The 25,023-nt window shown below is 39.5% G+C and overlaps 2 protein-coding genes across 6 annotated transcripts in view; both read right to left on the reverse strand.

Moving 5' to 3' along the window:
- The window catches only part of LOC140577164 (NUAK family SNF1-like kinase 1), a 21,186-nt gene extending 14,871 nt beyond the window's left edge, over positions 1-6,315 (reverse strand). For 3 of the 4 annotated variants that reach the window (XM_072697005.1, XM_072697002.1, XM_072697004.1), the window contains exons 1-2: positions 2,762-6,315; positions 2,273-2,366 (exon numbers count right to left, since the gene is read on the reverse strand). The gene's annotated coding sequence lies outside the window, so the exon portion shown is untranslated. The remainder of the gene's footprint in view (positions 1-2,272; positions 2,367-2,761) is intronic. The other variant, XM_072697003.1, reaches the window with a different exon arrangement.
- A 1,778-nt stretch (positions 6,316-8,093) lies between these two features.
- LOC140576899 (sodium- and chloride-dependent creatine transporter 1) lies at positions 8,094-24,538 on the reverse strand. Of its 2 annotated transcripts, XM_072696595.1 has the most exons (14): positions 24,022-24,536; positions 22,218-22,514; positions 18,652-18,783; positions 16,928-17,225; positions 16,465-16,597; positions 15,705-15,839; positions 15,486-15,589; positions 14,399-14,523; positions 13,289-13,401; positions 12,293-12,433; positions 11,989-12,091; positions 11,399-11,499; positions 9,721-9,891; positions 8,094-8,904 (listed from the first exon to the last, which is right to left on the reverse strand). In XM_072696595.1, exons 1-14 carry the CDS (start codon positions 24,050-24,052, stop codon positions 8,773-8,775), a joined length of 2,016 nt encoding a protein of 671 aa, XP_072552696.1. In that variant the 5' UTR covers positions 24,053-24,536; the 3' UTR covers positions 8,094-8,772. The 2 variants fall into 2 exon arrangements, with proteins under 2 accessions (XP_072552696.1, XP_072552697.1); XM_072696596.1 differs by lacking the exon at positions 9,721-9,891 and having other exon boundaries at positions 24,022-24,538.
- Positions 24,539-25,023: the final 485 nt, after the last annotated feature.

Consider the following 25,023-nt stretch of genomic DNA (forward strand, 5'->3'; position numbering starts at 1 on the left):
ACAGCTCAACTAATGTTCTTTTCTAATCAGCATCTTCACTCCTACTATCTGTGGTTAGTGTGGGTGGTGACATTCCTCTGCACTCTTCTGCTAAATCTGGATCTGGGGCTGGCAGCTTCCATCGCCTTCACACTGCTTCACACTGTCATCTTCAGGACTCAGCTGTGGGTATATGGGGGCATGTGCGTGCCTCTTTAGTTAATATAGATGGATACACATATAAAGATATGGTACAGTTCATATATGGTATAAATTCAATTATTATATATATATATATATATATATATATATATATATATATATATATATATATATATATATATATATATACACACACACAGTGCCTTGCAACCTTTCCATTTTAAACATAAACAATCGTGAAGTGGAACAAAATTTATTGGATATTTTAAGCTTTTTTTAGAAATAAAAACTGAAAAGTGGGGCGTGCAATATTATTCGGCCCCTTTACTTTCAGTGCAGCAAACTCACTCCAGAAGTTCAGTGAGGATCTCTGAATGATCTAATGTTGACCTAAATGACTGATGATAAATAGAATCCACCTGTGTGTAATCGAGTCTCCGAATAAATGCATCTGCTCTGTGATAGTCTTAGAGTTCTGTTTAAAGCGCAGAGAGCATCATGAAGACCAAGGAACACACCAGGCAGGTCCGAGATACTGTTGTGGAGAAGTTTAAAGCCGGATTTGGATACAAAAAGATTTCCCAAGCTTTAAATATCTCAAGGAGCACTGTGCAAGCGATCATATTGAAATGGAAGGAGTATCAGACCACTGCAAATCTACCAAGACCCAGCCATCCCTCTAAACTTTCAGCTTAAACAAGGAGAAGACTGATCAGAGATGCAGCCAAGAGGCCCATGATCACTCTGGATGAACTGCAGAGATCTACAGCTGAGGTGGGAGACTCTGTCCATAGGACAACAATCAGTCGTACACTGCACAAATCTGGCCTTTATGGAAGAGTGGCAAGAAGAAAGCCATTTCTCAAAGATATCCATAAAAAGTCTTGTTTAAAGTTTGCCACAAGCCACCTGGGATACACCAAACATGTGGAAGAAGGTGGTCAGATGAAACCAAAATCTTTTTGGCCACAATGCAAAATGTTATGTTTGGCGTAAAAGCAACACAGCTCATCATCCTGAACACACCATCCCCACTGTCAAACATGGTGGTGGCAGCATCATGGTTTGGGCCTGCTTTTCTTCAGCAGGGACAGGGAAGGAATCTGCAAAAGACCCGAGACTGGGATGGAGATTTATCTTCCAACAAGACAATGATCCAAAACATAAAGCAAAATCTACAATGGAATGGTTCACAAATAAACGTATCCAGGTGTTAGAATGGCCAAGTCAAAGTCCAGACCTGAATCCAATCGAGAATCTGTGGAAAGAGAACTGCTGTTCACAAACGCTCTCCATCCAACGCTCTCCCACCACTTCACGATTGTGTCCCACTTGTTGTTGATTTTTCACAAAAAAATTCTCAATTTCATATCTTTATGTTTGAAGCCTGAAATGTGGCAAAAGGTTGAAAAGTTCAAAGGAGCCGAATACATTTACATTTACATTTACGGCATTTAGCAGACGCTCTTATCCAGAGCGACTTACAAAGTGCTTTGCTATTTACCCAAGAAAAGCCTTAGCTAGTTAGAATAGGCTAATAATTCAAAAGAATACTTTTGCAAGGCACTATATATATATATCTATATATTATAAATGTAAAATAATTTATTAAATATTATTTGATTTATTTACATTAAGTCTACTTAAGTTAGAAGTAGTTAGAAAACAATAAGTTACAACAAGAAGCCTGCTGTAATTATTTAATTCAATATATTTAATCTTTGGGTTATCTGCCCTGAGATTTGATTGTCACTTTTAAAACATAAAGCATATTGGATATTAATTGTGTCCATTTTTTTCTTTAGGTTTTTTTACTTCTATTCTTGCTCTTGTCCAAAGTATTTTGTCCTTAGCTGGGTGCCATGTATAAAACTACATGTGGAGAAAAAGACTTGGGTTTTGGAGAGAATCTAGTCTCGTGTGTGTGTGTGTGCGCGTGTGTGTATATTCCCCTCTAAGCTACAAAAGTCCCTTTCAACACTACATGTATTTTGCTGTTTGTGCTCGATTATGCCAGTGCAGAACTGAACTAAGAGGCCTTCCAGGAAAAGGTACTGTATGTCAAAACTCACACGTCAGACCACATATACATGCCAAGGCTGCTAACAACAACCCCATTTTTTGCACAAACCTCATGTCATGTATTTCTTGCTTTCCCCCTCATTTCGATTAGTCCTCTTTCTTATCTTGGTTTGAGTGGTATCAATATTTCCAACTTGACCATGCTGAGGGGATGCAGGACACAAAGTATATAAAAAAAAGAGAACAGGGAGGGAGAACAGAAATAAGCAGGTAGAGGCTCATGTTCATCCTGTTTTAATAGACGGTGTGCTCTTACTGACGCAGCTGTTTTACCAGCACAACATGCACTAACATGCCACTACAGTATGATTGTATCACTGTTGTATTGAGTCAGCAGTGGTCCTAGGATAGATTGGTTACAGTGAGGGTGGGGGGTACTGTAAACTTTGTAAACTATTTTTTGTGGGGGATTTAATAGATTTCAAGGGGCCGATCATGTGGCTCCCAAACAAATTGTGTATAATCAAGTATAACACAACATATTACGACTACATATTGCAACGGCTGTGATAACAGAGAGGTGTGCAGACATACTCACCTGTTCCCCATACTGCCATCCTACCCTCGCTTGTTTACCCCATGTGAGCTCTCCTGAACTCCTCAGCCCTCAGACCTCTTTTCGTCTTCTTCTGGGTCTCAAATCACAGCGACAGTTTCTCCTTATTAACTTTCACCATAACAACTAAGCCTCCATCCCAACCATCTCTTGCTGCATGATCAGCTCCCTTTGGATTTCTCTCCTGTCAAACCAATCACCAACCCCCACAAGCGACTACTACCTTCCCTGCTGAAAAATCCAGCTTAAGACCAGCTTTTGCCAGTAGCTGGTTTCAGGTGTTTTAAGGTGGCTGAAAAGCTGGTCATCCAGGCAAAAACATACTCTATGCTGGTAAGCAAGCTGGTTGACCAGTTTAGCCGTTGACCAGCATGGCGAATGTTTTCATTTGGGTTTGATGGTTTAGCTGGTCTATCAGCATGACTTACTTTACCAGCTGGTCATGTTGGTTGACAAGCTTAATCATGCTGGACTAGCTTGCTCAGGTTGTTCTCACTAGTAGATCAGCTAAAACATCAAACATAAACATACCTACAACTATCTTAACCAGCTTGGCCAGCATGAGCTATTTTGTTCAGCAGGATTCTAACAACCAATCTTCACATTATATCCATTTATCTCTTGGCTTTTGACTCAAATCACTTCCATAACTAACATATTTCCAAACCTCAAGTAATGTGCCACAATCTGGTGTCAACCAATGGAAGATGGGTTACTCTACTCTGCTTTGGTTCCCCTCAATGTGCTTTTTCTTGTTATTGTTGCCCTCTGCTTGCTCATTAGCTTGCCCATCTTTGGAATTGTTTATCCAACCACCGACCTTACTTTCAGCTGCAAACCCTCCCAGTTTATTCATTGCTTTTCAATGCAAAAGGGTCAAATGGGTCACTAGGTCTTTTACTCCTGGGCCACACTGGCTCAAACTCTCATTTCTCTGCCTAGTAGGTACAGCTCGCACTACTCAGTCAAATCAGATCAAACACAATCTAAGTCCTTAAGACTCTTGATGTTTTTGGGACCTGACCTTTTACCACAAAGCAGAAACCACCTAAACTCCAGCCCAAAGTTCTCAAAAGTTCTCAACTCTCTCTTACAAGCTCCTCCCACATCATCAGATGCTGAACTCGCTAAGTGGAGTTACGAAATAACAGAATTTTGCACCTTGTCCATGTGTTCACGACTATATTTTCACAACCCACCACCCCATCCCCTCCTTTTACCCTTGTCATATCTCTCAATTCTTGCTTCACTGATCAGAGGGGGGTGTGGTAACATTAAAATTATGTCAAAGAGTGAAAAATTTATATGAATACAGGACAAATAAAGATTTTTGCATGACAGCAACAAAATGCATCACAACTATAATAAAATATAGTGAAATAATCACATTTTATAAATATACCATTCAGTTTTAATTTAAATCAAATGAGGCCAGTTCTGGATTTGTCTGCCTCATGACAAAAAACAACCCACATAAAAAACACGCAAACACACACACACACACACACTTACTTCCCAAGCAGGCGGAGGGAAGAAGTCCCCAGGACCCATTTAGCTAGCAAGCACATAAAAACATAAAGGCCAATAAATTAAAAATAGAAATACTTTATTATTGATATGATGATTAACAAAGCGTGACTAATCTGACATTTATATCGTCAACAGTTCACATCTCATTAGACTATATGAACACTATGACCGAAGTGGAGAATGGAAGATTGAGACAGGAAAGAAAATACAGATACAGAAAAACTTGTGGACTTTTTGTCATTTTTTTGTTATTCTCTCACTGACAGATATTTTAGGAATTTGCAGAAGTGCACGTGACTGTCTACAATCCTGGATGTCATGGTGGGTGTGAAATGTGTTTCACAGAGCAGCACCTGATTAAATCCGCACATCCCGACAGTCTCACACCAGCAACTGGAAAAACTTTTCTCAGAAGAGTTCTCTGCTTCTGTTTCCAAAAGCCGCCTCTTCCCTTCCATCCATGACACTTTCACTGCACTTTCTATGACGTGCTGAGAAGAACCCGCTCTAATACCTAGTAGACTCTGGTAAACCTTTCTCAACACAATCACACATTTTAAACCCACTCATACAGTTATGTTCATTAAGTGACTGAATGGTAATACAGCCTTTGTCACACTGAGTTTTTGTTTACTAGCATTTGTATCTGCACAAATCTGTGTAGTATGAGTGTATTATCATGCTGATAGAGGCTATTACCATTTGGAATACTATTGCCATGAAGGGATGTTCTAGTTCAAATGCTCATATGTACACTGTAGGTCATGTTTGGCAGTGTATGTTGGGGTTTCTGTGATAGCCTTGTTCACTGATTACGGTTTACCAACTGTCCAATTGTATGAACCACTGAACACCAGGAACACTCCACAAAACCTTTTGGCCCTTTTTACACGCTACCAAAACATCAATGTCATAGCTGATCAGTGTACAATATTTCACCAACAGAGTGTTACAGCAAATTGTTGGTAGTCCTCTCCTTACATGGGCCTTATTAGTGAGTAGGCAGTGGCCTGCTCTGTTGTTTCATAGCCAGTTGTGTTGTTACATCATTATGCACTAATGGCCTCAAATTGATTGTGTGCACATTTTCAGTGTGTGGGAAGTCTGTAGTGCATTCATAGTTCCTTTATGACCCTGTTTACCCCTGGTCACTTCATGTGACCCGTATCTGGATTATATCCTGATAAGATTTTAGCCACATGCATTTACACTTGGTAGTCAAATACTGGGGTTCTAGCTTTACTGGGAGGGGTTTAGGTTGTGAAATTGGTCTTAGAGAGTCAGATTTGTTTACACTGCTGATATTAGCCAGATATAATCCTATTCAGCATAATGTGATTAAATATTTAGTGAACATACGCAGGACTTTTTTTCTTTACTGCTAAAATGTTACTGCTAAGAATGGTATCTAATCTTTTCCATCTCTTGCAGCGTATGACCAAAAAAAAGGGTATGGGTCCTCCTAAAGCTTTTTCCTCCAGTTTGGAAGGGGTTTTTGCTTGCCACTGTCCCCTTCGACTTGCTCACTGGGGTTTTATATGGAACTGCAAACATTGGCAAACATGAGCAAAAGTGGCCCACATGTTTGAAAACTTAGGCATTTAAAGCACACATACACCTTAATTGATGAGAGATAGGAGTAACAAACACTTCCATTAAGTATTTTTCATCCTACCATGATCCTGTTGATACAGAAACAATAAATGCCCTGTGATCCGAGGTTATCATCAACAGATGTCAGTCTCCATGGGCCCAAGCCATTGATCAGAGAAGTGACTTCTGGAGAGCTGTTTTAATGACAACAGATAACAGTAATTCCAGCCTTGTTATACAAAAACAAGCACAAGGTCTCTAAAGCAAAGCATTAGAAGCTATTTGAGGACTAATAGTGCCCCCCATGAGAATCTTTAGTCTGCTAAACACAATTAAGCATACATAAGCTACGAGACAAGCCCATGAGCTGTTTCTGATATATATATATGGGAATGGTTGGTAATATTATCTTCCAGTTCGTGGCACATTAGTATATGGGAGGGGGAGAACTTTTCAAGATGGGTGGTGACTATGGCGGCCATTTTGAAGTCGGCCATTTTGGATCCAACTTCAGTTTTTTCCAATGGGAAGAGGGTCATGTGACACATCAAACTTATTGAGAATTTCACAAGAAAAACAATGGTGTGCTTTTAACGTAACTTTATTCTTTCATGAGTTATTTACAAGTTTCTGACCACTTAAAACACATAAAATGTGTTCAAAGTGCTGCCCATTGTGTTGGATTGTCAATGCAACCCTCTTCTCCCACTCTTCACACACTGATAGCAACACCGCAGAAGAAATGCTAGCACATGCTTCCAGTATCCGTAGTTTCAGGTGCTGCACATCTCGTATCTTCACAGCATAGACAATTGCCTTCAGATGACTCCAAAGATAAAAGTCTAAGGGGGTCAGATCGGGAGACCTTGGGGGCCATTCAACTGGCCCACAACGACCAGTCCACTTTCCAGGAAACTGTTCATCTAGGAATGCTCGGACCTGACACCCATAATGTGGTGGTGCACCATCTTGCTGGAAAACTTCGGGAACGTGCCAGCTTCAGTGCATAAAGAGGGAAACACATCATCATATAGCAATTTAGCAATTTCAAATATCCAGTGGCCTTGAGGTTTCCATTAATGAAGAATTGCCCCACTATCTTTGTACCCCATATTCCACACCATACCATCAATTTTTGTGTTCCAACAGTCTTGGAGGGATCTATCCAATGTGGGTTAGTGTCAGACCAATAGCGGTGGTTTTGTTTGTTAACTTCACCATTCACATAAAAGTTTGCCTCATCAAATGCCTGAACAAAATGTTCTGTGTAAACTGAGGGTCCTGTTCCAATTTTTGTTTTGCCCATTCTGCAAATTCAGTGCGCCGATCTGGGTCATCCTCGTTGAGATGCTGCAGCAGCTAGAGTTTGTAAGGGTGCCATTTGTGAGAAGCTAATATCCGCCGAATGGATGTTCGACTGATGCCACTCTCCAGTGACATGCGGCGAGTGCTACGCTGTGAGCTCTTGCTGAATGAAGCTAGGACAGCCACTGATGTTTCTTCATTAGTGACAGTTTTCATGCGTCCACATTTTGGCAAATCCAACACTGAACCAGTTTCACGAAACTTGGCAAGCAGTTTGCTAACTGTAGCATGGTCTTGCATTGAAATCTGCTGCAATGACCCGGGTACTGCGTTCACCAGACATCAACACAATTTCTATCCACTCCTCACGTGTTAACCTCTGTGACATGTCAATGGCTGTAAACAAAGAGAAGCTTGTAAATAACTCATGAAAGAATTAAGTTACGTTAAAACCATTGAAAAAACTAAAGTTGGATCCAAAATGGCCGACTTCAAAATGGCCACCATGGTCACCAGCCATCTTAAAAAGTTTTCCCCCTCCCATATACTAATGTGCCACAAACAGGAAGTTAATATCACCAACCATTCCCATTTTATTAAGATGTATCCAAATAATTGGCCCACCCTGGGTATGTGTATATATATATATATATATATATATATATATATATATATATATATATATATACACACACAATATACAATATAGTGTCTCAACCAAAATGGTCTTAAAGCATTGTAATTTTGTGTACATTTTATATTTGTGTTGGAATTAGAAAATTAAAAAAAATCATACATATGACATATATAGATTACAAATGAAAATGAAAAGTTTTAGAATACATCTTCATATATACACAAATGAATAAATCATGAGACACACCAATTATGTGAATTACTTGTTTGTCTGTTTTTTTTATTGTTGGGTGTTATTTTACACAATACTGCTTTGATATGCCAGTGACTGTATTAGAGAACAAGACAACATACACAACACAGTATATACACCCACACACAACCCATGGATGAACACATTACATTGGGTAAGTGCTTCACACTATCACTGACAGAAGAAAAGTGACATACTGATATACAAGAGAGAGAGAGAGAGAGAGAGAGAGAAAGAATATGATAAAGTTCAGTTGGTGACTGAATGACAACTCTATACATGACGATTTAACTGCAGAAGCTGCAACAAGCCAGATACTTTAGCTGGAGGATTATTTTCCACTCCTGCTCAGCATGGTATACTAGGTGTCTTAAAACTGTAATTAACCTGTAATTAATTAATTGTAATTAATATGTGGTGCCTGTGAGATGAAGTTAAATTAAACTGTGCTCAAAACAGCTCAAAGTGTTTAGTGTTGGAACAAGAATGTCGGACTGGACATACTACTGGTTCAATGGAAGCACTATGCGAGTGACTATGTCTGTTTGAACTCACTTAACAATACTGTGATGTGAATTTTAAGTGGTTTGGTTAAACACTTCAAGACTGAGTGCACATTAACTCAGAGTATCAAATAAATTTTGCTTGCTAGTCGTGTGTTCACACTGTTAGGGTTTTATATGACCGTCTCATACAAAAGTGTGTTTTTACTTGATTCATTATTGGGCAGCAGTTTGACTTCTGTCTCAGGTGGAAAGAACTCAAGGTGATGTCTCCCCCAAATGGGCGTAGTGAGGTGCTGCCAACGCTAAGGAGATACAAAAAGATGAGGTGAGACATACAGATCAGCCATAACATCAAAGCCATTCGCCTAATGTAACCCTTGTGCCATCAAAACAACTCATCGAGGTATGGACTCCTCAAGACCTCTAAAAGTGTTCTGTAGTATCTAGCACATTAGCAGCAGATCCTTTAGGTCCTCTGAGCTGCATGGTGGGGCCTCAGATTGGACAGTAATAATTGCATACCATGGACGCTCAATAGGATTAAGATATGGGGAATGTGGATGCCAAAGCAACAAAGGTCCATGCTCCAGTTCTAAGGCTCATATGTTCACTGTAGATACTTTCGGTGGTGGACATGGGTCATGTTCTTTGTTCTTACTTGGAACACTTTTGGTAGGTACTGACCACCGCATACACCCCAGCTGCCTTTTTGGAGATATTTTCTGACCCAGTCATCTAGCAATCACAATTTTGCCATTGTCTAAGTGGATCAGATTCTTAAGCTTTCCCCATGTTCCCTGCTTCCAGTGGTTCCAACGAGTGGTTCTAACTTTTCAAGCTTTAGAGGTTAGGGTAAGCATACCTATTAGCCCATAAGTGATGTTAAAATTAAAATACAATAATATTCATCTTAATTTTGATGGAATAAGGTAACACACCTTTTTATTTACGAAATTTGAGCTTAAAGATGGTAGTGTGCTTAATTAATATGCAAGTTTAATAGGTATGTTTACCATATTATATAAGATTACCCTGTTATACTACAATTTCCTTACAAAAGCTGAATCAAAACACACACAGAGAAACACACACACACACACACACACACACACACTCACCTCTACAAGGGAACCTTTGCAGTGTAAGATTTTGTAAAGGACGGTTAGGGGGATACAGAGCATTGATGAGAGTGCCAGAGCCCAACCTACTGTCTCGCCCCACCATGGATACACATACACCCCATTATACACCAAGCGTTTATAGTTTACTACATGAAACAGGAACACTCCCTGAAAAACAAATACGAACAAACACCAGAAATGTTGTGAAACCTTTCAATACGATTATAGGAACAAAATGTGAACTTTTAGGAGTATGAGTAAATTTAAAGGGTGGGGTTGATGTGTTTTGGACATTTTCTAGATGTACCAAATAGTTATGTCAATAAAGATTTCAAGATTTGTTTTTAGTGGTAATTTATTCCCTAAACATATTATAATCAGATGACACATTACAAATGTATTTTTTATATAAATATATATATTTTTTAAAACAAACAAAAAAATACCTAAAGAAAATAACATCAAAAAACCTACTATTTCTCACAAAGTTCTATGTGTTCCTGTCGTGACATTTTCATAATAACTGCACCTAGAGGACATCAGAGGGTCCTCTGCCAGAAGAAAGTTAAAAACTGGACATCCCTAATAGTAGCTAGTTGCATTGTAAGCAATATAAATGTGGAATATGTATTTTACCACAAAATGGTACTCTACAGGACAATATACAAATGGAGGAAATTCAGCAACACTCTTAATTTTCCAAGAAGCAAACACTGATGAGGCAGAAGCCTGTGGTAAGAACGTTCTGTGGACAGATGAATCCAAAACAGGAACTTCTTGGTTTGAATAAAAAGCGTTATGCATTTCAACATAAGAACCTTGTGCCAACTGGGGCTGGTGGTGTAATAGTTTAGGGCTGCTTTGCTGCCTTGGGGCCAAGATAGCTTCCCATTACATTGCTGAACTTTTGAATTCTGGATTGTACCAGAAATCTACAAAGTTGAGCTATGCCTCCTTACAGAGAAATTCCTCCAACACATTGTGCACAATTGATCATCTGTTACTAGGGTTTGGCGGTATGCACTTTTTCACACCGTCATACCATCTCAAAGTATTACAGCGGAAAACTATATTACCGGGGACTGGGAGTCAGGGGTTGTAAATTGTGCAAGTAACGCAAAGCAACTATAAAAACTGTGTAAGAGTGAAGTCGAGCAACTGGTGTTAGGAGAAACAGAAAGGCAAATTGAGACAGGTTCTGCCGTGTTTGGACTTGTAGACAGCTAGCACACTAGATAAAGGAGTGTTTTTAACTGCTTTTAGGTACATTTGATATCCAGGTTTGATTGGTCTCAATAACAACTAGGGTGGGCTTGTTTATTTCCCACCTGTTTTCAGAGTGTGACATCACCAATTAGTGAGCTCCAACAGCACCCCCACTCTGTGGCTCTTTTAAATGCGCATAATACTGCAGTATGAGGTGCAACCGTTATACCGCCCAACCCTACCTGTTACATACTTTTTCTGACAAAGATATGTGGGGTCATATGTGGGGTCATTTTGTAAAAACTATATTTAAATATTTTTGTGTCATTTGTTTAATTGTGATCTCTTTTTCTTGGAGGCACTTGAATTAGGATCTAATCACACTGGTAAATGGTTTAACCTTGCTTGTGGTAGTGTCCCTTACACACACAAATTGTACAGCAGTTAAGAGTTGAAAAATGACACCTACCATACACACTAATGGTGTGATGTAGGACCAACACCATTTCATATATGGCCGAGGGCGATAACCAATCATACGTGCCACATCATCCATGAAACGATCAGCCCCTGCAAAGAAAAGAGAGTGAAGGTGAAGTTTTACTACTGATAATTCAAAAAGTACAACCTTTATTCTGAGTCGTAGACATGATGAAGCTTCTGCACTTCTAAACACTCCTCATCAGTTATGGTTCCAGGCACCTTATTCAGTTTGCTTACAATGGCTCTTATTCATTCAAGTTGTGTACAGTCTGATTAAAGCTAATTATAAAATGAGTTCATAGATATTCCTCAATTCGTGGCGCATCTGTATGATCAAAATTAGTAATAGCATTTGTGCCTGCAACATCTGGTGGGCTGTAGTAGTTTAATGATGTTCTAGACAAATGCATTTAAAATTTGCCAGTGCTTAATGGGTAATCTTAATGTTGTATGCTAGGCTGATCATAATATGAACTTGAAATGTGTGCTTTACTTGCCGAGAACATCAGACAGTTTTGGTTTTTGATGAGCCGTGCACAAAACAACATTTTCTTTACTGTGACTGTGGTCTCTTACCATATACCCATGCCACCACCACACACTCCCAGAATGCCTGCCACAGGAGCGTAATCCCACTAGCTGAATAATAGTCAAAGAGCTGGAACACATACATCCCTCCCTACAGTGAGAGTGAGTGAGAAAGAGAGAGAAAATAGATGACCCATAGTGCTAATAATATTGGAAAAATGGAAACTTAAACAGAGATACATGAATACATACATGAAATACAGAGTAAGAAATAAATAAAATGACATCACATTATGAGTATGAGTCAACATATAGTCTGTTCTCAAAGTTTGATGCTCTTCCTCTGGCCTACCTCAGTCACCATGGAGAGGTCGATGAGAAAGCAGGCGATGCAGCATATTGCCACGACAACCTCTCGGCGTACAGAACTTAAGTAGGACTTTGGGGGGAGCATGTCTAGCAGCCCTGTGATGAAACCTTCCACGCCCACAAACTGATAAACAGACAAAGAGGCAAAGATAGGATATTTTCATTTTCTAAGTTTACTACTTACTTCAGTACTTACTGAGTGACTTCTAACCACTGCATTCCATTTTCATATCAATTGCATACTTAATGAGTTAAAATGCATTTAAAGAAAACCACTCCTCTTCTCATAGAACTCCTTTCAATGAAAGCACACATATTAAACATTTTGTAGACACACGCCTGGAATAAAACAGACACACAAATTTGTCCTAATTACTTTGTAGACACTCTTGTTTAGAAAAGACATTCCAGGAGCCTAAACGTGTCGAGCCTTAAAATTTAACAGTTTAAAAACATAAAACATTTAAAATGTAAAAAACTAATTTTAAAAGTATTCATCCACTGTGTCTGCGGCACCATTTCGCTTTTTTTTGTTGAGCCAAGCTGGGAGACAACAAGACAAATTCTCAGCATGATCAACATTCAAAATAGCTTAATTGTGACCATCGACCAATTCTTTTAAGTTTCATGCAGGCAGACAACATTGATAATGTCAATTCTATCATAAAATGTTGTCTTTTCTTGCCTCCAGTCCAGACTCAATCACTCAATGCTACCAGTGCTAGAGAAAAGGCCATCATGTCACAAGAAGTCATCCAGACTTTCTGAATTCAGAATTCTGCCAGAAACTTATCTGATGGCTACCAAAAGCATCTTGTACATAAACATGACATAGTATGTATGTATATATTTAAATGTGCTAAAAAAATAAACAAACAAAAAAATCCTTTTAGCATATTCCTGTTTCTGTCTATTAAAGATGTGTCTATGTGCTGCTGTGTCAGAGGCTGTTCCAAACAAGGACTGCATGTGGCCTTACCTGGCTATCCAGTCCCAGAACCAGCAGCATGATGAAGAAAAGCACAGCCCACAGAGGAGCTATGGGCATGAGAGTAACTGCTTTAGGATAGGCGATAAACGCCAACCCAGGACCTGTGAGACCAGAAGTGAGAGTGAAAGAGTGAGAGACATAGTTATACTACACACACACACACACACACACACACACACACACACAGACACACACCATAGACAAAAGTATTATGACACCTGCTCATTCATTGGGCCAAAATCAAATGCATTAAAAAGTTTTTTTAGTTAAGAGTTTATCCTGCTTTTCTTTTATTTGTTGAATTAACTATCTCTACTGTCCAGGGAAGGTGTCATACTAGATTTTGGAGGAGCACTGAGTTAAGGATTTGCTTACATTCAGTGACAAGAGTGATAGTGAGGTCAGGATGTTAGATGATCCAATACCCCACCTCATCCCAAAAGAATGGAATGGAGCACCATCACTCCAGAGATTACAACTTTATACCCCTCTAACCCATGCCTGGCATTAGACATTGTGCCAATAGGTTCATGTTTATCTGCTCCGAAGAGTTAAGCAAGATTTTGTTTATTTCCATTTCCAAAAGCAAAGGTTTGGGCATCCTGCATTGTCAGTACACTTTGGCAAGTATCACAGCTTGTAAAAGCTTTTTGTAGCCAGCAAAGAGCAAAAATAAGCAAAAAAAATGCTGAATTGTATTGTAAAGATGCAGAGAAGGTTTTCTCCTGATGACTACATAGTCTGTTCAATCTATCTAAAGGTTTTGCAGTGAAACATGGGGTTTGAGTTGCCTTTCTAGCAATTCTCTGAAAGACCTCAACCTGACCTCCATCATTTCAAGAAGACCAGGAAATGACTACATAAAAACCTTGCTGTTTTTTTTTATAGCTTTCTCCTGCTCCTTCAGAGGGCTAGGCAGCTGCTTAAGGGGGCCAATGCCTGCGGATTGCTGACCGAGACAAGGTTTGAGGAGTATTTATAAAGCTTTGAAATTTGCATCACCTGGTTTGCATCACATAACGTTTCTGTTGATTAATGAGCACTGTCCCCGTCAAATAAATGGAATCAAAGGGAGTAAAGGAGAAACAGGAGGCTCACCACTCTCAGCTACTTTACTGATGTCAACACCCTGTTCAGCGGCCATGAATCCAAGAACAGAAAAGACCACGAACCCGGCAAAAACACTGGTCCCACTGTTTATAAGAGCCAGGACAAATGCATCCCTGGAGAGGTAAAGAGAATGAGAGAAAGAGAGAGAAGAGGAGAGTGGGATTACGTTGGGATCTAAGTGGGGGGGGGGACTAAAACCAGCTAACTGGTAATACAGCATACACACAGACGTACCACGCATTGCACATATATTCTCTAAGCCTGCACAGAAGAAATTAAGCTGTGCTAAATCCTAGTGTTACCGTGGATGTAATAAAAAGCGGTTTTTGTCAGAAGCACCCACAGTTCTATATCATGTTGACACAGAAATCAAAGAAACTAAACTATACAAAAAAACTAAACTGTACGTGCATTTTGTGTATGTCTATGTTTTTTGACTTTAATGAAAGTGCTGGTTGCTGTTTAACCCCAACTTTGTACTAATACTAATGTAATACTTTCAGATACATTCAGAGACATTGTTGCATATAGTTCACAAAAACGTGCACCCAGAATTTTAAGATGGGATGCATGCATGTCTGCACTGAAGAGTAACAAATATGAGATTAGCAGATTCATATAAAAATAATATACATACATAACTAATACAAATGTAGCTTCTGCATCCAGATATCTATTGTTTCTAGCTGTTTTTGATTAGGTTGGTGTGGTGTTAGAGTACACATAGCCTATACACTCTATGCGGTGTTTAATGATTTATAAAACACAATTCATGATTGTGATGTTGAGCATTCCACACACAAAGTTACAGAGAAAAAGAAAAAGTACACTGAAATGTTTTTCTTAAGAGCCACTACAGCTCAGATAAAAAAAAAAAAAAAAACTATGGGTCAAAATCACAGTCGGGAGTGGTGGTAGAACTGCAAGCAAAGTTCTTCACAAATACAATATCCTAAACAGAAGGCACAGCAGTACTGTTCCCATTAATACCCAGCATGCCCATTCGAGAGCATGTGTGTATATCTAAAAGCGTTACCTAAAACAGCAGCCATAATCATGAAAAATAATTATTCACTGGTAGCAGTTGTTGTTGAAGCGGTTGTAGCTCCCCAAAGCTGTTAATGCTCCCAGACCAATAGCATAAGAGTAGAAGATCTGTGTGGCTGCATCAATCCATACCTAACAAGATTAACATTATTATCATCATCATCATCACCTTTTTCATTAACACAATAATTCAATTGTATTGGATGACATGTAAATATTGTACACACACACAAACAAACAAACTGACTTGTGCGTCTTTGAGTTTGCTCCAGTCTGGTTTTATATAGTAAATGATTCCAGTGACAGCTCCTGGCAATGAGATTCCATGGAAAAACAGGATCACCAGCACCACATATGGGAAGAGAGCTGTGAAATACACAACCTAGGTTTTCACAGACACACATACACACAAACACAAACACACACACAAAATAAGAATATGTGCATAAGCACCTACCAAAATTCTTTGTGGTTTCACAAAGTTTAACCAGGATTAAATTTGTCTGGCAGCAGCCTTAACAGTGTATCACATGTACACTAATCACTGCTGTGTTTTAAAAGATAAACACAGCATACACCCTATTTCTTAGAATGGAAAATTAGAAATATTTCTCCTGACTTAGAGACAAAAGGCATGCAATTACACACATTCACATAGCCAATAATCAGCTTAACACCCACCAACCACCCTTGGGGCCCCGAGCTTAAAAACCTTTGATTTCTGCATTTCCATGGTCAAATGAAAAATGTAACTCAAACACTCCTTGAGTTTGTGTTCTGGTGTATGAGTGTTACTGTGAACCAAAGCACCTTTGACCTTCTTTAACAAGAAGCCTTGCTGGTATGGTTTTTATTTTGAATTATTATTACGGCTTAACTAAACGAACTAAATTCTCTTAAAAAGCAAACCATTCACCTAGTACACTTGCAGATGCCCAAATGGATGACTGGTCTCTATAAGGTGAACAAATGAATGCTGTTGAAGGAACATGTACAGCTGTTCTTACTTTGCCAGTGAACTTGACACCCTTCCAGATGCAGAAATACACGATGAACCAGGTGGCCAGCAGGCAGAGCACCATATGGATGTTGATCTCACCCATCTCATCCAACCCATGAGACAGACGCAGGACCTTCCGTCTGAAAAAGAAAGAGAGAAAAAGCACGGTATAGTCCGTCATGCTCTTTGTAGCTGTGTGTTTGTATTGTGTACTTATAGTGTATGTGATCAATACATCAATTATGATTCTGACAAGAGTAACCCTTATGACGTTAGATGTATAGCTCGTTTTTAGGACACTGATTTGGCACAGTAATGTAATACACTGTATACAAAAATCTGGCATATACTGTTGCAAATGTTACACAGCATATTCAGTATGCGTTGCTGAAACATCGTTCTGTAATACTCTAGATTTATGAGATGCAAACTGTGCAGTTACAAAAAAGAAGCCTTAAAAGAACTCTTACTCCCAGAATTCCATGACAGGTGAGCGCATGCCTTCAGGCTCCAAGCAGCTGCCATTTAGGTCAAGGGAGGAGTCGTTAAGTGTTGGGGATGAGAAAGAAGAGGATGTGAGGAACGTGTTATTGGAGCAGGCCTGGCTGAAGTTGAGTGTGCAGTTAGGTGTGTTCCATTCATGGCTACAGGAGGCCCAGGGTAGATGGAAAGTGAAGGAGTGAACTAGGAAGTACAAACCCCACGCCAGGATCATGATGTAATAGGTGTTACAGAAAAACACAATTACCATGGACGCCAAGCCTAGCCCTGGAAAAAGAGAAAGAAAAAAAAAAGAGAAGAGAAGAGAGAGAGAGAGAGAGAAAGAGAGAGAAAGAGAGAGAGAGAGAGAGAGAAGTGAAAAGATAAGGCAAATAATAGATGGCAAACATTTATCCTGACTTTTGATATTTTTACACTGAAAGGTAATTAAGCAGTGCAACATTAGAAGGAATGTGACTTCATGGCTATAATTTGGTCGCTGCCCGAAGCTGCCAATTTTCTATCTATTGTTTTACAATTTGAACCACGTATTGAAAGCCAAAGTTTAGTTATGACAGTGTAAAATACAGTTTTACTGCTGCTGTTAATTTCTACAGTAATAATTGCCTAAATCTGGACACAGAGCTGCAGTGGAAACACAGACTGAGCAGCTGTGTGTCACATGAACAGAGCATGTGGACAGAACTGAGGCAGAAGGCAACACAGCCACACATCTATCGCTCTAGTGTGGGAGTGCAGAGCAGAGTTCCATTTGTGTGAGGTGCAGGACTGTTATCAAAAAGGAGAAAGTAGACCAGAGACGTCCTAGTACTCACACATTCCCACTCTTTAACAAAAAGAGCCGATCAAGCTTGATGGGTACGGATTCCCGCCCTTTAACAAAAATCAGCTTGCTGGTAATGCTGAGAGCACTGGAGGATTGATGTGGCTCTGGCCAGAGAATGAGATTGTGTCCATTTTGTCTTTTTACTACGAAGAATTATGAGAAACAGATTAAGGAACATCTGGTTTCATTTTGTTATATTTTACTGCTGCTACTTTGCCCAGCCTTGGTTTTTTGAAATTTGACAGGAACAACAAAATATAGTTTTATTTATCTCTTATATGAGCAGAAAAGTTTATTAAAACAGTGTCTTTTTAAACCAGGTATTTATCTTTATTGCCCTCAAGCTACATTTAAACGCTGACAGCTACATAAGAATTATTTGGTAACTGAGTGACTTATAATCAGAATTATTCAGTTTAATAATCGAGTGATTATTCATTGTTTGTTGCAGCCCTACTACACATACAAACATAAATTGTTTGGATATGTTCTGTGATGGGCTGACAGTCAGAGGTCATGTGGAAAACTATTTGGATGTACACTTTAGATGCTTTGGAGATACTGAGTTTATATGTAATAGTTTCAAACCCTCACCTAATCTTTACCAATGTCAACCCAAAACCTAAACCTAATCCTCATCCTAGTCATAAACCTAGTTTTACTGGTTCTATTCCTAACCCTAACCCAGCTGAGAATCAGAATTTCACCTGATAAAACCGTGGACATCTGCAGATCATCTATACTGATCTATTCTTTGTCTACTTTGTGTACTTCATTTCATTACCAACCATTGCTAGTAAATTATTCGTGCTACTGTTACTGCAGGAAGAGCATGATTAGGACAATGATCTCGGACAAGCACTGTACCTTTAAAGAGGGGGGCAATGTTCCAGGCAGAGACTCCGCCCTGTTTCATGAACTGGCCCAATGCAATCTCCAGGAAGAATACTGGAATGCCCCCAATAAACACCATCAGAACATAAGGGATGAGAAACACACCTAAAGTGCACACACAGACAAACAAGCACAGTGTTACTGAACAGGCACAATGCTAGGACCAGTTCATGTGATTCTATTGAAACTCACACAGCAAGTCACCACCACCTATTTACATGCCTACAGAGCTAATCGGCTGGTCATAAGAGCATACCAGACAAAGGGGATGCATGAACAACTAGCAGTACGTGATACAGCTCAGACAGCTGTAAGTACATCTTTTGACCTCATTATCAATTAATGTTCAAAGTCTCCTTTGCAAGCAACCCTGTTGTGCCACTGTTGTGGCAACATCAGCTCATGACTGGTCAAAATACACACACACACACACACACACACACACACACACACACACACACACACACACACACACACACACAGGCACCAAGCCAAGTCTTGCAAATGCACACAAACAGACAAACCTCAACCTGATATGCTCAATAAAAGCATAATCATGCTGGCAAAGCAGGAAATAAAATTGAGTCAGAAATGAGAATGCAAATACAGCAAATATACACACATGCAAGACTTCCATGTGGTGAGAGTGTAAAGATGTGAGAAATCAATAACCCATAGGGCAAAATCTGAATGATCTGTTGTGTGTATCTTGCCATAATTAATCTGACATCCAATGAATTACTAGTTACAAAGTACTAACAAATAAGCACACTATGCTGTAATGTAGCTCACTGATGATAGCATATCATACTGTCCACTCCTACATTGCTTGCATGTTAAATTATATTTATATACAGTCATGTCCATTAGTATTTGGACAGTAACCATTTTTATCTCAAAAGTAACCTGACAAATTAACACAACTGACCCTTTTATGGCCCTTTTAACTGGCCATTTATGAACAATGACTTTGCCTAAGATGCACTCGAGTTGCTTTTACTGTATGTTTTGAGCGCTATCCTATCAGTGTTTCTGTATTTGACTGATATAAGGCTTCCTCCCTCTCTCTCAGCATTGTGAAATCCAACACCATATAAGGACGTGAATTAGCAGACGAGAGAGGTAGAAGGGATGAACACAAAAGAATGTGAAATAATAGGAAGACACAGAAATATCTGAAAGAATTTGAGAACAAGGAACAGAGAAGAACAGAATGGAAGAGAGACAAAGACGCAAAAAGAGTGCAAGATAAGATGAGAAAGGGTGAAATATTTAAAAGGATCAACAAACTAAAAATTTACCAGCTTTCTTTGCAGCCCTTAAATCGGCTTAGTGATGAAAGCTGGTTATGAACTTTACAGAATCATACCTCCAGATCAAAGTCCTGCAATGACCATGCCACCCGGCCATCATAAAAAAAACTAAATCCGTATACATAATTTCACAACTGGGCTTTAGATCATGTGGCCTAAATAACTGACAACTAAAAAGCTGGTGGGGCGGGTTGGATTTACCTTTTTAAATGCAAGGTGTGTCATCATATATATAACCAGATATGATTGAACCTAATAACAATGATCTAGTCATCAACATGACATACATAACCACAGATTTTCTCTTTCACAAAAATAATAAAATGAAAATGGTACTTAAGAGTGCCAATATGTAATTCAAAAAATTGTCATTTAAAACTTAGAAGCCTACTGTTTCATACTAAGCTTATTCAGATTTTATTATCAGCGAATTTAGTTTTCTTAATGGTGTGTTGTGCTCCAACCATTTTTTATGTTATTTCAGACAAGAACTGTTACAGTAGTCTTACAGTAATCCAATACTGTCTGGTATTGTCCTGATAGAAACAATAGGAATGTCTGAAAACGGACTTGGGATTGGGTATTCTGCTCAGTCTTCACAATGACTGCATCTTGGACCCCAAGACTGCATCTTGGACCCCTAGACCCTACTTTGAAGCACTTTACTACTAGTCCCCACTGTTTAAGATTTTAACAAAGCAAAGAAAACCAAAGCAACTTGTGGCAAAAGACTTTAACCTTTGGCCTAAAGAGTGTTCTAAATTTCATAGCAACAACATCACCTGATAAAAACGATAAACGAAACATGGCCATATCATTAAAATATGCGCTGTTTATCTCCAGGAGTTAACGGAGTCCCAGCCTCAGTGCTTTAGTGAAGGTCACTGGAGATGGTGACCTTAGTGTGCAAAAAGTTATTATTGTGTTATACGGTTCAGTATATCAGTATGTACAAGCCGCAAATCAAAGTGACGCTTGATCCCAGGGTCACAAGATAAATCAAAGGGACAGAGTGAGGTGAGAGGCAGACACGGACACAAAGTAAAATGGTGATCGTGAATACATTAAATGGACAAAATATCATTGTAATATGTGATTTCAGTATAACAAAATATAGAATCCCACAATAATGACCCCTTTACGCAGTATAATAAAAGACTGTCTTGTAGTGCTGGGTGGTATGACCAAAAATTTGTATTATAGTATTTTTTAAGCGTCTGGTGGTTTCTCAGGTTTATGGCTAATTCTATTGTCAAGACTACAAAACTTTTTCATTTTGTTGTGCATATAATAAAGGTTTTGAGTACTAAAGGGTTGGCTTAGGCATACAAAATGACAAAGTACATGAAGGAATCAGTATGTATGAAATAGTTGCAAAACTTAAACAAACTGCAGTGTCGTAAAAACAGAGCTTGGTTGTGGCCACCTCTTCTAATGAATTCATTTAGCTACTTTAAGTCGCACCCATTACTGACATAGATCTGCAAATGCACACACAGCTCATCTACTCCCTGCCAATAGGACTACTACAGAGCAGATAAGCATGAACCTATTGGCACCATGCCAAATACCAGGCATGGTCAAGAGGTGTATAAAGCCCCTTCACATTGAGCTGTGTTCTCGGGGAATGATGGTGCCCCATCCAATACTTTTGATATGAGTTGGGGATGAGCTGGGGTGATGATTATTCAACATCTTGACCTCATAAATGCTCGTCACTGAATGCAATCAAATTCTCACTGCAATGCTCCAAAATCTGGTTAATCAGGCAGATGAGAAAACTGCCCAGGGGGTCCTAGGGGAGAAAGCGTATGTGTGCTAGTCTACTATTGCTAGCAACACATTAGTACTAAGTGTTTGTGCTGATTGTGATGCATCTGAATGCATCTCTGTTGTTGTACACTTGTACTGCTGTAATTAAGAAGAACAGACTACAGACCAAATGAAGCCTTACATCGCCCACTACTACTGACTTGCATAATTTTGACAGTAATATTATTTATTTTATAGATAAATTATAGTAATTTATATTATATTATATTATATTAGACCCCATAAACAAAATAGTCACAGAACACTTATTAAAGATCGCCAGTGGTGATCTAAGCAATATGGCAGTATTATGCTTTTCTTACATTACTAGCTTGGTTTACAGGCTACTGTGCATGCCTGAAAAGTGGTGTGTGTGTGTGTGTGTGTACATGTGTGTGTTTCTCATGGTCTTACCTCCTCCATTCTTGTAACAGAGGTACGGGAATCTCCATACGTTGCCAAGGCCGACGGCGAAGCCCACGCAAGACATAATAAAGTCCATCTGACTGCTCCATGTCTGTCTGTCGGCATGACCCAGCACTGCCCTGGGGTCACACACACACACTCTGCTTCCGCATGCACACCCATCCACTGACCCTGAGCCTGGACTCAGCTCACACACCTCACCGTTACAGCCTCCGTCTGCTGCAATTAGGGGGTATTCCACCTCCCCCTCCTCCTGTCTTTCCTCTTGACACATCTCTTCATCCTCTAAAGGGAAGCAAAAAGGCTAATTAATGAACGCCACAAACTTTTTCTCTTTCAATTTGCTGGCAGCTATCCCACTCAATTCATTTCTAGATTCCTAGACTGAAGTTATCTAAAGGATATACAGTCAGTTCCATAAATATTTGAACAGTGGCAATTTTTGTACGCCACCACAATGAATTTGTAATTAAGCAATCAAAATGTGACCGAACTGTAGATTTTTAGCTAGGATTCAATGAGTCTAACAATAATGTGTGTTAAAATGTAGAAAATACAGACGCTTTTACATCATCCCTCCATTTTCACATGCTCAACAGTCACTTTGAGATGAAACCAGGAACGCAACTAAAGTAGATGATCACAGATGAAAAAGCCCTTCACAACATCTAGTTCATCAAGTCAGGAACACTCTCGACACAGTAGGTGCATCATTGCCAAAATCCACAAACAAGAGATCCCTTCATGAAAGTCTGTTTACTTGGTAACACTCAAGACCCCAGTTAGTTTAGAAACCATCAAGATTCTTTTGACAGATTGAACCATAAACGAAAGAAAAGAAGAATAGCACATCATCTGTCAAACATGGTGGAGGCACTGTTATGGCATGGGAATGCACATATTTTGTGCAAAGAGCTATACATTCTGCCCTTTCTCAGTCAGTTAAACATATAAAGGCAACCAAAGAGCATCTTAAGGCAATAAAAATGAAAATGTTTTAAACAGAAGAGGCAGTTACCTGATCTTAGTCCAGTAAACCATAATAATAATAATAATAATAATAATAATACTTTATATAGTACTTTTGGGATGAGTTGGAGCTAATGTGGTGATTATTCAAAATCTTCAACATCTTAGTCCTCAACATTTTTCAAAATCAAAGTCCATCTTAGTCCAATAAACCATGTTATTTTTTATTTACTGAAGGCAGAAAGACCTACGAACAAGCAGCAACTAAAAGCAGCAGCAGTAAAGGCCTGGCAAAGCATCTCAGGGGTTCCAAAATCCAGGCAGTCACTGGTGTGACTTACATCCAAGCATTATAAAATACTATTTATATGTTGAATTACGCTGATTTGCCCAATTACTTCTGAGCCTATGAAAATATAATAATAAAACAATCTGTAATTCATAAATGTTTGTAAAACCCCTGGAACTGAAACTGAAAGTCAAATCCAATAGACACCGGTGTGTAAATACATGTTAGAGAGGACTTTTATTTTTTTACTGGACAACCTGTTCATTTTAGCTAATGTTAGGATGGATATAAACGTCATGAGGACGGGGAAGCCTCTGGCCTGAACGAATTATGAGAAGCAAAGCCACAGTGCAAGATTCACTGGTGTACAGGACATTAGCCTATAAGCAAACATTAAGACTGAGGAGAATAGTGATGTACAGTGGAGGCTGCAGTAACTGAGACAGGTGGACTGCTAGGTGGACAGCCAGACAGGTAGCTACATAAGCTTACAGATACAATGCGTGGATAATTAATTCAGAAATGTATCCTTACTTTGGACATGGTCTCCCAGTTCTGGCGTCATGCTGAGCAGCGGCTAGCAGCGGGGCTAGCCCTATTTTCTAATAACGGTTTGATGTACCACGAGCGTTTAAAAATGCCGCGCCTTTTCCGTTGTTTTTTTGGGGGGGTGTTGTTGTCTCGATAACGTTGATATTTTCAAAATGTTTCTTTTTCGTTAGGGTAAAGTTCAAGATGGAATATTTTCGGTACGTAGCAAGCAGTAGCCAGTGAGGGACTCTCAGAAGCAGTCGACAAAGCACTTGAAGGTAAGCCTGAAGAATCGCATGGATGAAGGTTAGATGGAAATAAACGTTATTCTTAAAGAGTCCGCGGGTTTGGTTCCTTTTAGCAGAGGTGTAAGGATCAAGCGTGTTGGCTGCGGGTGGCCGCTCGCTAGTCGGTGGGAAAGTGAGCCGTCTAGGTCCGCAGCGTACCGCCCACCATCGCCGGAGCTCTCGCAGTGATTGGCTGAGGGCCGCGCGCTCATAGTGCTACCTGACTTCCATCACACGTGCCGTTCTGTCCCAACAACGTTAAAACACCAGCTAGGTTAAATACAGCTTTGATATGAACACCAGGCAAACGGAAGCGAGGAGAGGGGAGGGGAGGACACTTCTCACTCTGCTGCTGTTGTACATTAAGACAAGACAAGCATAATCACCATTTGTGTCAGATGGAATCTGGCCTTTAACCCATCTGTGCAGTGAACACACACACATACACTCCAGTGAGTGTGTGTGCCTGGAGCAGCGGGCAGGGAGCAGACAGGGTGAAGAGCCTCGCTCAAGGCCCAGGTACTGAACCCACAACCCTGTCATCAAAACCGCTGAGCCACCACTGCACCATACTAATAACTCAAGCAGGTTATTGAGTGTGTGTGTGTGTGATTGTAGTAAATAATAAACATGTTTTTTCATGAATATTTGGCATAATAAACTGTTTCCATATCCCACCTTGTTGACATTTTCCATATTACAGGGGCAAGTTTTTATG

Source organism: Salminus brasiliensis, chromosome 14 (assembly GCF_030463535.1).
Source record: "Salminus brasiliensis chromosome 14, fSalBra1.hap2, whole genome shotgun sequence".
NCBI classification, from domain to species: domain Eukaryota; kingdom Metazoa; phylum Chordata; class Actinopteri; order Characiformes; family Bryconidae; genus Salminus; species Salminus brasiliensis.